Source organism: Physeter macrocephalus, chromosome 16, assembly GCF_002837175.3.
Source record: "Physeter macrocephalus isolate SW-GA chromosome 16, ASM283717v5, whole genome shotgun sequence".
NCBI classification, from domain to species: domain Eukaryota; kingdom Metazoa; phylum Chordata; class Mammalia; order Artiodactyla; family Physeteridae; genus Physeter; species Physeter macrocephalus.
The window spans coordinates 11,752,552-11,769,236 of NC_041229.1; the positions used below are offsets into that span (position 1 = coordinate 11,752,552).

The following is a 16,685-nucleotide window of genomic DNA, read 5'->3' on the forward strand; positions in this document are numbered from 1 at the left end:
GAAAAGTAAATCTAAAGATCAGTTTCAGGATTGCGCAGAGAGGTTCTTTTCCTGAAAAACTAGACCTTTTTCTCCCCCCTTAAAAAAAAAAAAAAAGAGAGTAGATTCAGATGGAAATGTCAGTTACTTGGAGCTGAAACCTTGGTCCTTTCTGATTGGAATCACTTTGCACTGAAAAACACAGAAGAAAACCCCCCTTCTACCTTTGTACCCAAAAAAAGGCAACTGTATAATGTTACGGAATTAGCATCCACCAGCATGGGATTCAAACGCCAAACAAAGCTGCTGCCTCCAATATTTAAATAAAGTTGGTTTTCTACCAAAGTCTTTTTTTGTTTCTCTGCTTTTGAACAGCTGCCACAAATAGGCTCTACCCTGTTTTTTCACAGGTATGCATGAAGTATTGAAAGAAACTGTCTCAAACTCTTCTAGGTTTCATTCCTGCCCTTTTCCCTCTGATACACCGCAGGGCAGCGGGTTAGGCCGGGGGGACAGGTAACCAGCGCGAGGCAGGATCTTTCACAAGGGAAAAACCAAGGGCTCTGGAAACCTCCACAGATACCCAGCGAGGGTCCTTGGAGGGAGTGGGGACAGATAGACCCCTCCTGACGAAAATTTGCAGTAGGTATTTAAAAGGCATCGTGAACAAGGTAAAAAGGTGTCCGGTTCGATGCAGAACGAGCAACATTGGCTAAGGCAGAAACTAAGTTTACTATCCAAAATATTTAAAGTGAGACTTGTTAAAAAAAGGAAATCATTTGAAGGTAGCAGGAGAAAACTCTCTGTAAATCAGTGGGAATTTAAAAATTGCTTCAAAGTTCTCTCTGACCGTCTAGACATTTAAATGCCAACTGTATCAAAACACATAATTCCAGTTTTGAGCAAATTGTCCTACAATGAATGGACAAGAGGTTTGGGAAACTAGTTTTTCAGTCTAAATTATTCAATATTTTCCCCATAATCCCGTGGTAATTCAGTAGGTTTTACGAATTCTCCACGTGTACTTATTTACAGATGTCAAATGACTATTTTCCTCCTAAGGGCACATATTTATGTAACAGAAAATCTGATTTTTTGGGTGCCTGTTCAAAATAAAATTAAACTCAAATCCAAGACTCACCTCAAAGAGTATTCTCCTTGCCCAGCCTTTATTAAGGTTTTAGTCCAGTAGTCAACCTAAATGTCTTGAAGCAAAATAGTTGGTTCTATTTTAAAAACTGCTAGTGTCATAGTAATTGCTTTGGTCTTCTTTCTTCATGCACTCGTGGATATATGTATCTCAGCCTTTTGACCCATATTAAATGTTTCATCCTTCTTGGGGCAGGACGGCTCCTGGGATAAATGCCACCTGGGCTAACCAGATACACAAGATGGCGGCATAAATGGATCAGAATGACTGAGAACCTGGGTGCAAGCAAGTGCCAGGTGCTTGAGGACAGACTGAGCTGGCTTATCGCTGGTTGGGCTGGGGAGCCAGTTAGTGAGTGTGTATTCCGGGTGTACACTCAGGGGTCACAGAGGGAAAAATGACAAAAATCTCTTTTTATGCCATGTCGGCAGGAGGGTTTATTCTGTTTGAAAGGGTGAAGTGAGCCAAGATTTGACAAGATTTAGACCAAAGGTGGTGTGGGCGTGGCTTGGAGCTAGTAACCCAAGACAATTTGTGTTTTACAAAGATGGCATAGATGGATGCTGCTTTTTAGGCAGGAGGAAAGGCAGTTCAAACGAGACACAAAACAAAAAAAATTCCTAAAAATGAGTAGAATAAGCCTTATATGCTGATTGTTTTTGTTTTGTTTTGTTTTCTTAAGTTTCTTACACCTTCTGTGAAAGAAATAGTCAGATCTGAGCTAGTTTGAAATGATGCAGTGAGAAGTATGGACCGCCACGAGCCTCCAGCTGTGAGCTCCTTCAGGCTCAGCCTCACTGTTGGAGCCAAGGGCAACCCCATCTGTGACTGGGCGAGGTGGTGGGACAATTGCCTCAGCACCTTCCACCCAATGCAGGACTCCCCTAATGGGCAATTTTTGCTCTGGAGAACCTAGTTGAGGTGACAAAGGCTATGTCAAGGGCTCAACTGAAGCAGCTCTACTATGCCAAAATCAGGGTCTAATTGGGAAAACCTTGGACTTGTGTATATAATTTTATGCATTGGGATTTTACATATGTATGTTGTGTGTGTGTGTATATATATATATATATATGTATATATATAAATATATATAATGTATATACATTGGGGTTGAAATGCCCAAATTACTGCTGCAGATGGCAGAAGAAGGGATTAAAATTCTCAGAGACATGGACATGCATGTATATTATGTGACTCCAGAAGACCCAACAGATGATCATGTTCCACGGAAAGGCCCAGAGGACAGACACATCATCCACCAAAGGCAGCAGGAATATGCTGGTGAGAGAAGCACCAGCATCACAAACAAGCTCAGTGGGGCTCCCCTCTGCAGGTCAGGGCTGATGGCAGGAGTGGTGGTCACAGAACTTGACTGTCCAATCGCAATGGGGGTGATGGGCACCTGAAACAACAGAGACCAGGTAGCAGTACTCTACTGCCTGAAGCCAAGGGGGTCGAATCTTCATAATAACCAAGCAGGTCAGAGTCATAGCCAAGGGGCCCTGATCCATAGAGAGTTATGGAGATGATTAATAGAGCATGGCATCCCAGGGGCTAAGTAGATGGGCAGCCAACAAGGGTATTGCTTACTATATATAATTTAAAAGAGCAAGAATGGTTGAGCAAGAGGCCAAAGACAGTTGCCCCAATGAAAGATCTTGATCCCTTGCTCAGTTTGTGGATCTGAGTCAGTTTTTCAAATCTGGAATCCATAGACTAAAAAGGTAACCAGGTCACCAAAGGGAAGAATCCTGCCACATCATGACAAGTGTGTACAGTAGTGATTCTCTCAGTCCTTCCCCCAAAAGACCTGTGGTCATTTACTTGATTGACTGTAGACTGGAGGAGGGGAATGCCTAGATATCTTGTGGACTGTTGGACAAGGGGTTTGAGTTAACAGTGATATCCAAAGACCCTGTGAGAGTGAAAACAGAGAGGCCAAGGAAACCAAAGGAGACCTGGCCAAGTCCCAGCAGGCCCACAGGGGCTGCAGACCTACCTGGATGTCAGTTCCCAAGTCCCTGTATAGAATTGGGTTTAATATACTTGACGCATTGGGTCCTTGGTCTGTGTGGTAGAAGCTATCATAGCAAGGAAGGAACTTGATCCTTGTACTCCAGCCAAGGTAGTACATACAAAAGAGTCTTGCATCCTGGGGTTGGGGGAAGATGGTGAAGATTAGTGTCACTCTTAGAGAGCAGGGGTAGTGGGATCTATCGTATCTCCATTTAATTGGGCAACACGGATCCTGAAGAATAACTGTGGGCTACTGCAAGCTCAACCAAGTAGCAGCTCCAGTTTGCATCTGCTGTACTAACGTATCTTTGCTGGAGATACTACGTTAGTACAGATGGCTTCAGATACATGGCTTCAGATACATGGCATGTGGCCGTTAATTGGGCAAATGCATTTTTTTTCCCTATCTGATTCAGGCATGAGGATCAGAAAAATAGTTCATCTTCAGATGGAACAGACAGCAATATACATTTATAGTTTTGCCGAGATTGGATGGAGTGTCTCCTATAGAACATCACCTTGATTCACAACATTGACAACGTTGATTGGCACAATGAGGAAGAAGTGGCCGGAGGCCTGGGTGACACACATCTGCTCCGGAAGGTGGGAGTTACATTCTTCAGAGATTCAAGGCTAGTACTTCAGTAACGCTTTTAGGAATCCAGTGGTCACAGACATGCTGGGATCTCCCCTCCAAAGCAAAAAACAAATGGCTGCATCTTGCAACCTCTCTACAATGAAATTCTTCCCTCTTCATAGCTTTCTTTGGGTTCTAAAGGCCACATATTCTGTACCTACAAAAACTGCTCCAGCCCACATACCAGGTGACATAGAATTCAACCAGCTTTGACCTGGGTTGAGAGCATGAAAGAGCATTGTAGCAACTCCAGACTGTAATGCAAGCAACCCTGCTGCTTGGGTGATATGTTCAGTAGGTGCTTTGTTGTTGGAGATGTTAGGGGCAGAAAAAGATGAAATGTGCTGTTGATTGCAAACCCCAGTGGGAAAACCATGACTCAGGTCCCTGGAGTTCTGGAGCAAAGTCATGACATCCACAGCAAAAAATAACATACCTCCTGAAAATCAGCTCCTGGCATGAGAATGAACCTTGTGATGGAACATTTGACCAAAATACAAGTGACCACGTGCCCAGAAATCCCCCTCATGAGCTGGGCCCTGTTGGACCCACCAAGACATAAAGTCAGGGGGTCCCAGCAGCAATCTACCCTAAGATGGAAACGGCATAGCTGCATATCTTGGACCGGCAATGAGCAAGCTGCTGGACTAGGTAGCCCAGAATCCATGTCACCTTTCAGAGTTATACTCGTTACCCGCCCCCCCCCCCACGACCCAGATAACACATATGGCCCTATGTGAAGTGCGAGGTGGGCGGTGCATATGACAAGCTGAAGGAGGATGAAAAAGTCTAAACTTGGAGTGTGGATGGATTGGCTTGGTGTGTGTCTGCAAGCCCAAAGCATATGGTGGCTACACTACAGCCTCATGCAAGGGTGGCCTTGAAAGACAATGATAGAGGAATATTTTCCCAATGGGTGGACTTGGGGGCATTATATCTTGCCCCCAAGTACTCTGTGTCAAAGTGGTCTGTTGTTAGAACATGTACAAATTCGTAGGCAGTAGTGAATCACATCTAGTTGGACAAGGGCCTGGAAATAAAAAAGTGGCAAGGAGGCCTGGAGTAGAGACATGTGGATAGACAGATGGGAATGGACATGAAGTGTGAAGATCTTTGTGTCCTATGTTAACACCCAAAAGAAAGCATCTACTACAGAAGAGGGACTAAACAACTAAGTAGACAAAATGACTTGGGCAGCTGACGTGAAGCAGGCTTTGTCAGTGTTGGTATGATGGGCACGTATAGGAAGTGGTCACAGCAGCAAGGATGGAGGTTATGCAGGAGCCCAATAGCATGAACTCCTATTTAGCAAGGCTGAGTTAGCTATCCTGGCCTCTGAATGTTCACCCTGCCAATAACAGAGACAAAAGCCAAGCCCTCAGTCTGTCACTGTTCCTTGGGGAGACCAACTGGCCACTTGGTGGCAAAATGACTACACTGGACCACTTTCATCCTGGAAGGGCCAATGGTTCCTTTTCCCAGGAATAGACCTGGACTCTGGATATGTGTATGCTTTTCCTGCCCACAGGGCCTTAGCCAGCACCACTAGTGAGAGGCTTGCAGGCTTACTGATCCACAGGCATAGAATTCCATGCAAAATAGCATCCAACTAGGGAAGCCACTTTACAAAAAAGGGGATGTGAGTGTGGGCCCAAGATTACAGGAGGAGCCCCTGGTTGGAGCAGTGTCCCCAGTAGGAGGAATACATGGGTCCAGGCACCAAAGTGTGGAAGCAGGAGTAGCCCCACCTGCAAGTACTCCCAATGATTATTGAGGGACTTTGGCTTCCCAACCCCTCATCTCTAGGTTGTGCAGAGTTTGACATCCTGGTTCCCAAGAAGGCATGCTCTCACCAGGGGACACGGAAAGAGTCCCACGGACCTACAAGCTATGGCTGTGATGCTGCCTGGGTACTCTGGGTTCCCTGTTGCAGAGACTAGCAGGAAAGATGAGCCACCATCCTATTAGGAATCCCCAACCCTGAGGAGGAGGTGGAGCTGCTGTTGCACGACAGGCTCAAGGGGTAAGATGTGTGGAACTCAGGTGACCCATTATGGTGGCTCTTGCTACTCCCTTGCCCAATTGTGACTGTGATGGACAAGCAATAGCAACCCAAGTCTCAGCAGCGTATAGTTACCAGGGATTCAGATTCCTCAGGAATCAGGGTTTGGGATAAACCACTAGCTAAACTACTGAGACCAGCAGAGGTGATAGAATGGATAATGGAAGAGGGAGACGGTGGCTACCAGTCGTGACTCTGAAACCATCTGCAGTGTCACGGGCTGTAGTCCGTTCCCCTAACCTCCCTTTTCTGAGGTTCCCCTCAGGAAGAGAAGCCTGCCAGAGCCCTGGAGGAGCTGGCCCTGATCATGGATGGAGAATTGCATCTACACACGGCACAGGGTGGACTGTGGTACATACAGACGTGCACCACTCAGATCCACCTTCAAGAAAAGAATGCCTTTCCAGCCACAGGGAGTATGGTTAGCTGACAGCTCCCAACTGTTGGCTCCTTTGGTGTCTGCATCAGTGTTCAAGCTGTTCCTGTGTTCCTCCATCAATGACTTGAGAAAACCTTTGGCAAAAGGACCTAAATGGGACGCCTCTAATAGGAAACCTTTGCTCCAGTGCATCTTATTGGGCTTGCAGACTTTGTCAGGGCTACTGCATGGTGTGATGCCCCCTCCTGCCCCATCTTTCTTCTTCCCCTTTTCTTTCACAGGTGTTATTCCCCAATAAATCTTTTGCACTCCTAACTCCACCTTAGCATCTTCTTCCTGGCCATCTGAATCTGCGACACTGGTGTCTTGGATAAATATACAAGCCCTCTACAACTGATCATTTTGCTTCATTGTATAATCTGCCATGGAGAGTCCAGATATTTTTGTAATGCAGTTGTTTCTACCACTTATCCACTGACTGAATAATGTTCAACCTCCTAGATCTAGCTGGATAAGGTGATTACATAGAAGGTTATGCTTACGTTCTCCCTGAAAATGGTAGTTAGCCATAGCAGAATCCTTGAAATGGACGAGGTGATATAGAAAATGCAATTATGCTCGTGAAGACTTCTCCTGAACAGTAAAGATGTTCACGATGAAAGGGTCTCAAGAGCACCACATCTGGAAGTTTGCTTCTCTCATTGCCTTGGAATCTTCACTCTTGGACACCTGGGTTAACTTTCATGGCTTCTCCTGAAGCCTGTTTTTCATTCTTAAGAGAAAAATGTTTAAAAACCTGATGTCATATTTCTAAAATTTTCATATTTACTAGTATCATGGTAATAATCGTTTAACGGCAAGCTGCAAGCATTAGGAGTTTAAATTGTTGCACAAATGCTCTAGAACATGTCTTTTTAAAGAATTAATATCATTTGCCTCTAAGTAATTTTCTTTTTGTGCTGATCTTACTCAGTCTAGACACTGGACTCTTAATTATGAGAAAAATGGCATTGGCTTTTTGAAAATCACATTGAGTAATATTAACGTTTATTAACTAGCAAGACTTTCTAGATCTAAGATCTCAATAATAAACGATGCTCAGCTCTGAAATTTAAACAAGGACTCACAGATATTTTCTGAAAGTAACTCTAGTATCTATCTCTAGGCAAGGAGTTTGTAATAGCTAATTCTAAGTAGACCAACATAACCAAAAAAACCCCACAATTGGTCTTATTTTAACATGCTTGTTAGCACATTAGCAATAAGGTTGAAAAGGGGCAGGAGGAGTGGAGAGACACTCTATATTCCCTATTCACCAAGTAGCATCAAGTAGTTCTAGAAGAATTTCACTTGTCAGCAAGAAGCAGCTCTGATTAAAGCTTACTGCAGACAATAAACTGAGGGTTTTAGCACTATTTGTCTATCACTTTTCAAGGGCACTCAGCTGAAACAAATGCTCATACATCGTTAAGGATAAATAATACATATACCTTCTCCTGCAGAGGTGAAATCTCACTCACCGATGATTAAAAATTGCAGATTCCAAGGAAAGAGAGCTCATAAGACAGACGATATGCATGGCTCATGCAAATCTATTATGTGTTTAATTCAAATGCCTAGATTTGCATGCCTAATTGGGAAGAATGCCATCTTGGTTGCACTAACCAGGAATCACGTATCAAGCCCAAGATCAGTAAAGTCTTTGACTTTGCAGGGATGTGACAAGTATTAAAATCAGAAAAAAAAAAAAAATGTTCTTTTATGTAATTTCAGTGGAGAACAATTTGGCAATATCTACCAAAATTACAAACACTCTGACCTTTTGATCTAGCAGTCCCACTTCTGGGAATGTATTCTACAGATTTATTTCAAACATGTAAAAGAACGTATGCTTTTTACTGCAGCAAATTGAAAAGAGTAAAAAAGAGAGAAAGAAAGAGGGAGGGAGATTGGGAGAGAGAACAACGAAAGACTCAAATGTCTATCAATAAGGTATTGGTCAAATAAACTATAAATCACATCTATAAATGGAATACTGTATCTTATAGTATAAACAAAGGGTAAGGTGATTTTGTACATGTTGCTATAGAGAGATTTCCAAGATACATTTTAAGTGAAAAAAAGCAAGGTGCATGATGGTATATAATATGCTAACTTCGCTGTATAAAAAGGGATCAATAAGTATATTCTCATTTGCTATTATTTGTGTTGACTCGGCAAAAACACACAAAAAAACTAATAAAAGATGGAGTACAGGGGTTAGTGTAGAATTTTCCAGTGTATACTTTGTTTATATTGTTTGATTTCTGAATCCTGTGAATGTTTTCTATTTAAAATGAAATACAAATGGTTTTTAAAAGATGTCTTTTTGTAAACAAACTGAACTATAAACCAAACAAAATTTTAACACAACCAAAGCGATTCATAATGTCCTAGTTGTATTCTCTAATAGTGGAATAAGGCTTACATCTGCCCTCGAATGTATCAGGTAGTTCAGAAAACCGTATTTTTTAATGTCTGCCTCCTCTTATTCCCATTCTTATTTATTTAACACCTTAATTGTATTACTTATAGTGACTAAGAAGCATTCAAGGATGAAGAGTCTGTGAAAGACTCAGTAAACTGAAATTGCATTGTAATTTTTTGGCAGACCTAGATCTCACAGACCATAATAGATAAACTGCCTCCTCTATTTTGTACGCAATATTTATATTCCTCACAAGGCTCTGTCTTGAATTTTAAAGAGGAACAATAACAGTGACAGCCTCAACATTTCCCATAACAAAACCTGAGATACGGGCTCCATTAGATCATCTACTTTTTCTCCCCCCTGTAAACACCAAGTTCACTTGAACACGATGCCTCCTTAATAAAAGCCTGAGTCCCAACGGAGTGACCCGTCTCACCTTTAGTTGTTCACGGAAAACGAAGTGTTAAGGCTCTAGAATGTCCTCAGGTTGAAGACCAAGTGACCGGCGTTCGGCATCATATTGCAGGTTCACTTCTTGTCAACAGCACCCATGACAAGTGTCCAATCTGGCTCCTCCCAGGAGAGCAGGGAGGACAATGGATATACACCAATCACAGTGTTAATTCTGAAAATGGCATGAGGACAAGTTCCAATTTGGATTTAGAGCTATCAGCCGCATCAGTGATTTTGTTATAGAGCAAATCAATTTAGTAAGTGAATACGGAGGAACATCTCACTTTAGTGTTTTAGTGAAACATAAAGACTAACAATAATGGTGTGACTGTGGAGGGCTATGGAGGAGAACCTTAGCAGCAGGTAGTATAACAGCTCTCAACTGCAGTCCAACTGCTTGGGTTTGAATCCTAGCTCTGCTGTCATTTATCAACGGTGTGACTTTTGGCAAGTTACTCAATCTATCTGTACCTCACAAGTAAGGAGATGGGGATAATTAACAGTGCTGAACCATAGGGATGTCGTGAACATCAAAAGGGTTTAATATAGGTAGAGCATCTAGATTGGGCCCTGGCTGATAATAAACGCTCATTGTTAATGTTTAGGAGAAACATGAGAATGAAAATTGAAAGCCTGGCTCCCTGGCACTGATTCACAGGACCAGCAACTCTGCTTTTGTCTCATCTCCCTCTTGGATTATGAGTTTGTTACTCCCCTCTTGATATGTGTGCCTTAAAACAGAACGCAAGCAAATTGCTCAGGTGCCTAAACCACACTGAAGAAAAGCATAAGATGTTTACATGTTTTATACTCATATGTCTAGGCAAGTATATATATCTGAATATTTTAATAGATCAGTTTGTTAAAAAAAAAAAACCTACACATTTTTAGTGTTATGCTCAAATTTTTGAAGGAAAAGGATTCAGAAATTCATTATATTTTAAGGAGATATAATATGGTACGCTACCCCTTTCATGTATTAATTCAATTCCTAAATCTTAGTTACATTAAAAACTTAAAAGTAGATGAAATGACTCAATATCTATCATGACCTATGTGTTTTAAAAGTTATCTGGCTAAATTTGAATCCTTAAATCCGAAGTCTAAGTTGGAGAACACAGATAACTTCTTTTCCAGAGAAGAGCTGGAAAGAAAAATGTGACTTCAAGGGTCAACCTCCTTGCTTTATATGCATTCTGGTGGAAGTTATAGCATTTTTCAGCCCAATGGGTATTGGGTGTCTTGACATACGTCTACCTTGCAAGAACTCAGAGACCCTCATAATAAATACTCAATAGAACTAAATAGAACTTAGCACAGAGGTTAAAACTGTAATTTTTTGAAATTTGAATAAGAGATAGAAATAATCTTACATTTAAACAGATCGCGATACTTATACACTTCTGAAGCACTGAGAAAGAATTTAATAGATTCTGTCTTCTAAATACAGTAATAAAGTATATATAGTTCTTGGACCTTAGTTCTTGGTACAAGGTTAATTCATAACAGATTACCAAGAAATTACTGATAAGCAGATACGGTTCAAGTGCCCCAAACCCTAATTCTTATAGAAAATTATTTTTCAGAGGAAAGAAGTGTCACGTGAAAAAGTGTCGCAAATTTCTAATTCATCGAAATGAGATTCTTACTCAAAAACGGGGATGCCGAATAGCTCAAAGGTGGGTTTTCATCCTTAAAAGAGCATGTTAGAAGTAGAAAACTTTGCTAACAAAAAGGCAATAACATATTTCCTATGAACCTTCGTTTTGTGGTTTTAATTTCTAACTTTGGCAAGATGCCAACTAAATTTGTTAAGCTGGTCAAACTCTTTTACCAGCTTAGGCCAGTTCCCCAGAGGACTCAACCACAGCACTGATGTTGACTTTCTGCTGTATAAAAATAAACATGCACCTTGACCCCCACGACTCCAGGAAAAAATCAGAACACAGAGAGAAAGTGGACTTTTAGATTTTTAATTTTTTTAAAGATTATCTATATATCTATATATATATATTAATAAAAGTGCAAAGAATAGACCTTCATGTTTAAATTATATTCTAAAATAAAATATATATTTCCATGAACTGCAGGAGACAACTGGCAAGTAAAGAGCCTGAGAGAGTCCAGTCCCTCTCCATCACTACAATGGACATATATTTGAAGGAAGCACCTATGAAAAATAGTGTTCACAACACACCTGGTAACACAGAGAGCTTCTGGGTGTTCTTGAAAGCAGTTTGCATGTCAATCTAACATGAAACGAGGGGAAAATCAAATTCATAAACAGAAATGACATTGCTTAGAACAATCTATTATTCTGTACTCTTGTTTTATTTGCCCTGGAGCCTAGCACCTCCCATGGAGCAAGCCACCTTTCCACACGCGCTCGTGAAACTATCACCTGCGTGCCTCAAATGGTGATAGTTCCTTGTGCAACAAGTCTTCCCTGTTCGTAACACTGCTGATTTAGCATCATAGATGAAACATCTGGTTAGAACTGAACGGTTTTTTTTTTTCTTTTAAGTAAACAAACTTTTAAAACACAGCATCATAACATTCGGCTCTGTTACACATAGCTCATGTTTTGGGCTTGTTTTCACCAAAAGGTCTTAAAGGAACAAGAGTTATAAAATATCTGCTGCTTTCTTATGTATTTATGGCCATGGTGGCAATAGGTTGCAGAAACAATAGAAACTTTCAGTAATAAAAAAAAAGATATATGACTCTGAACTTTTTTTTTTTCTTTAAAGCAATCTGGGATATTTCAAAAATTCAAATTCAAAAACTGATTTCCACTGTGGTGTCAGCAGCTACATGCCCACATGACAATGATGCCTCAGTTTTTACTTGGCTTTCTGTTATTACTCCTTTCCTTTTTCAGAACTGACGAAAATTTCTATTTTAGAAAAGATATGTTCTATACACTGTGCCTGTAGCAACATATCTGTAATACTGGCTATGACAGAATTTTGCCTCATGAATGTCAATAATATGCTCTCACTGAATCTGGATGAAGTTAACATTAAAATACAGATAAGCTACAATCAATTATGCATAACTTGTAGACTCAAAAGTCCATGCTCTCTCCTCTCCTTCTTTTTGACCTGTTATAAAAATAATTTTGGTTACAAGTGTCTACACAGCACCAATTTTATTTCAAAAGCAGCATCTTTACTCAGCCACCCAAATCAGTCTACACGTATACATGCTCAAATATCTTTTCTCATTTACTTCTGTTCTGTAACTCTAAAAGACCGGTAATTGCATTAGATCTTGTCTCAGTCAAAAATCATTTCGCAATTATTAAAACAATCAGTTACAATGCCCTAAAAATACCCACGGCCACTGAATTAAATGAGAAGTTCCCCTGACATGCAACTGTGTAATCGGAGAATTACGCCTGCAGTTGATGAGCACTGTGTTCTGTAATAGCAGAAGGAACAGGTCTCTAAGAGTAAAAAAGCATTTCATAAAACTTTGTCATATATAAAATATCTTATTAATTGTCATCATTCCACTGATGATTAAAGCATAAGTGTTTGCTCTGCTTTCTGCTGTGGGACAGTCGGGGGTCATACAACCTCAAAAAATAAGGGGGCATCTGTTGTTTCTCAGGCTGACAAAAGCTCAGTTACACTGTTTCTCACTCAAACTCGTCTGCACTCACGCACACGTACACAAAGCATCCACAGTTTTAATCTTCCTGACACTGTTGCCACACTTTTTTCCCACTTCCAAAAACCTGTCAGGAAAATGTGATTGCAAAATAATTATTCTTGTCTATACCCAGCCTGGATCGCCATCGCTCATTTTTATGATTTTATGATTTTGAAAGATAAAGCAAAAGGAGAACAGGCATCATTCATCTTCCTCAAACCCTTTGGTTTCCACTTTCAATGTGACAGTGAATGTAGATTTGACTCAGCAGGCCTGGGTCAAAGGCTTTACAGATACTGAACCTGAAGTGCATTAAGAGAATAAACATTTGCTATCATGGCATAGGACAATTTAAAAAGTAGCGTCCGTGAAGAGTTTACAAGAGTCACCTAAAAATTTCATAAGAAATTAAAGAATTTGTAGGAGGGACGGAATCATGTAACAAAGGTCAAAAGGTCAAACGTAATCGGGTAACAATTACATTCTTTGAAAAATACTTCATGTGCACATTTTCTGCCCCAGGTGCACTAAGTCCTTCTCAAGTCTCCTATCTGTAAACATGGTGGATCCAGAAAGACATATATTAAAGAGAGAGATTACGTTGATTAACAAAGGAATAGAAGAACAAACAAAAAGATTTCAGAGCAAGTAAGGACTACCTTTTAAAGGAAAGTGCTTTAAATATGCTTCTGCAAAAAATATGACTTGGAGGCAAATCTGAAGTTTTGACACTTATACTTTACTCAGAGATTAGTCAGAGTTGTTCTTCTGTAGGGGCAACTAAACTGAAATGTAAAACAAAAAGAATTGTTCAATTATGACATCACAAAATCCCAGGGAAAAACTAGGAATCAAAGCTCCCTTTGATTAAAATTTCCCACTTCGAATGCAAAGTGCAAGAGCAAAAGCTTCAAATGATGACAGGCAGGAAAGTCACAGTACTCGTTCTCCCGTGCTCCCCCCACTCGACTCCCTCATGCACACTACAGAGAGTTTATTAGCTAATTCTCAGCTCTCCTGGCACGTATATCCATTGCTCTGTTGGATTCTTCATAAAGTCAGGCCTCCATTCCCAGTAGTTTAAAGTAATGAAAAAGATAGATAGATATGAAGAAATACATTCAAAAAGCAAAAAGCGAAGAACTCTGGAATGTGACGTAGCTCATGTCAGTAATGGTTGATATACTGTGGGAGGAACACTAAAATTGAGATAGTTACATACAGAGTGATCAGGCTGCTGTGCCTGTGCTTCCTGGAATTTCAACACTCCATCTACTCTTCTTCCAGACCCTAACAGAGTTATAGGTTCTAACTGAGTACCTGAGATCAGAATCAGGTTGACAAATGCTTGACGCACTTGAAATTACTTCAAAAGGGAGAAATGAAGAAAAAAGTTACCCAAGTTGAAAAATAAGAAGTTCATTATGGACAGAATAAAACTAAGGTAAACATGTATGGACACAAGTCAAAATGAAAAACTGAACCCAAGAAGGAAAGGAGAGAGAGGGAGGGGAAAATGGAGGAATTGGGAGAGAGATGTGCTGGCCCTTCCTGGAAAGATTCCTTGTTTCCTGATTTAAGTGCAAGATGCTCTCCTGAGGGGACAATGCTGTTCACGCCATCATCACAAGTACACCTAAGTGGTCATGAGGACCAAGTGCTGGACAGATCCCAGTGAACACAGTAAGAAGTCGGTGGCTGCCTAGTCCCCTCTCAGGAGGGAGGGCACAGAAACTGGAGATGTGGCCAATTCTGGTGGCGGAGTAGAAGGAATCTGTGGTAGAAAATACCAAAAACAGCCCCCTACCCATTCTAGGGGGAAATATACAAAACCCCCCTGAGACCTAAACAAAACAAAACAAAACAAAACAGAGCAACCTTCTCCCTCCTGAAGGAAACCTCATGGGAACAAATGCCCTGTGAGTCCTAAAGTGTGTGTTCTCACAAGGCTGGCGGAGGTTATTTTGTTTTGGATTCCACAAAAATTTTGTCTCCATCCCTAATGCCAAAAGAATGCAAGGCTCGAGAGCTGTACTTCATTTCCTCTGGGCCAAAGGGCGCTTCATGGTCAAAATAGTAGAGAAGCATGTTGCTAGTGGGTAACTGCACTAGAGTTTTTAACTGTTTCTTTAGTTCTGCAACTGTTTGGTCCAGACGAATGGTCATTTCTTCCACCTGGTCATTAAAGTGGACTTCTACTTTCGCACTGCTCTGGGGTCTCAGGTCCACTTCTGCCAAAGGCTCCAACTTCCCATATTTTGTGACTAGTTCATGATACCTAGGAGGATAAAAAAACAAAACACAACAAAACTGTGACAACTTAAGCCACTAGCGCATGAACTATTGACTTCTTCAGAACTACAGGTAAACTACACTGTTATTCTCAACATCTGTCTAATATCCTAGTCTAATATTATATCTACTTACCTGCCTACCTACCTATCGGGTGACTATTGTGGAATCTGTGATCTGCAATCGTTGCCCTTTTGAGGCCACAGTAAAACCCCATTCTTGTGGATAGGGGAAGAGTCTCTCCTAAAGATGGCCAACATGCCTGCTGCTAAACTTTATATAAGAATCAGCTTAGAAAGGAAAGGAGAACCTAGAAAAAAAGTAGACACTACAAAGATTCTCGAGAGAAGTCTAATCACCCTGTAGAGCCTGCCTGCTTGGGCATCGTCCTCAAGGCAGGCAGATATCTAAGCACGTGTTCCTTGGTAACAGATGGGAAGATGGATGTAGGCCAGCAGTTTCTGACCCCTGGGGAAGGCATAAGTTACAAACAAAAACATCTAGTTGTATGTTAGCCGTTAACTCAGCTTTTTCAGTGATGCTTTGTTGAATGTCCCAGCCTAGCCTAGTTGACTGTAACACAAGGAGTTTGTGGAAGAGTCAAGAATACGTTCTTGTAAAAAAGTGGTAAATGAGGGACACAACTTCCTTGATCAAGGCAGGAATAAACAGCCAAAGACACCAAGAGGAAAGTGAATTATAGAGGTGAGACTAGGGCCCGGGAGGACAAGTTTCCCATGTGGAAAATCTTGTCTCCGCTGCCAGCCTTGGAGGATCTAGTTTTGATTTCATTGAGAAAGCTGAGCAGTTTCCTACAAACCAGAGAGGGGGAAAATGCTGAAAAGATCTAACATTAGCTTTATTATAACCAAGATATACTGAGGTTAATTCGGGATCAGAATACAATGGTCGTTAAGATTACCCCCGCCACGTTCCCCACCCTACTTTTGGCTTTGACTCAGTTAAATCAGTGTTATAATAAGGTTGGTAGGAACATGGAAGCTGTAGTAAGACATCTGTGGTCAGGGATGGAAGTAATCATGTCCATAAAGGGGAGTACCAGGTATGGTAAAATAGCACTGGCCTTGGAGTCAGAAGACGGGACTTCAGAGTCTTGACTCCATCTTATAATTAGCTGTGTGACTTACCAACTCACTCAATCCTTTTGGATCTCAGATTTCTCACTAGTAAAACTGGGATAATAAGTCTGCCCTTCCTACCTTGTAAGACAGTCATAAGAATCATATAAAATAACAGATGAGTAAGCACTTTGTAAGTTCTAAGTTCATATGCAAATTAAAAGTATTAACATTACATTCCTGCTGTCTGGGACTTAAATTATTAAAACACACACACCACTAAGAAAATATATGATTGAAATCTACTTAGGTAGGACTTCTTGGAAAAGGAGACGGTATGATGAATCAGATTATAGAATTGTCTTCTCCCAGGACTTGAGCCCCAAATGGTATTCTTTTAAAAGGGCGAAATTTTTTTTTTAACATCTTTATTGGAGTATAACTGCTTTACAATAGCATGTTAGTTTCTCCTTTACAGCAAAGTGAATCAGTTATACATATACATATG

The 16,685-nt window shown here is 40.9% G+C and overlaps 2 protein-coding genes across 9 annotated transcripts in view; both read right to left on the reverse strand.

Moving 5' to 3' along the window:
• The window catches only part of TECTA (tectorin alpha), an 87,381-nt gene extending 78,069 nt beyond the window's left edge, over positions 1 to 9,312 (reverse strand). The window contains exons 1-4 of one of the 3 annotated variants that reach the window (XM_028501051.1): positions 9,133 to 9,312; positions 6,769 to 6,998; positions 3,132 to 3,284; positions 1,121 to 2,534 (exon numbers count right to left, since the gene is read on the reverse strand). The gene's annotated coding sequence lies outside the window, so the exon portion shown is untranslated. The remainder of the gene's footprint in view (positions 1 to 1,120; positions 2,535 to 3,131; positions 3,285 to 6,768; positions 6,999 to 9,132) is intronic. The other 2 variants (XM_028501052.1, XM_028501053.1) reach the window with 2 other exon arrangements.
• Positions 9,313 to 10,800: 1,488 nt separating this feature from the next.
• TBCEL (tubulin folding cofactor E like) overlaps positions 10,801 to 16,685 on the reverse strand; it is a 75,831-nt gene continuing 69,946 nt past the window's right edge. For 5 of the 6 annotated variants that reach the window (XM_055091734.1, XM_028500894.2, XM_028500893.2 and 2 more), the window contains one exon: positions 11,113 to 15,084. In XM_055091734.1, the coding sequence (XP_054947709.1) occupies positions 14,766 to 15,084 (319 nt within the window). In that variant the 3' untranslated portion in view covers positions 11,113 to 14,765. Of the gene's footprint in view, positions 15,085 to 16,685 lie in introns of all 6 variants that reach the window. The other variant, XM_024131190.3, reaches the window with a different exon arrangement.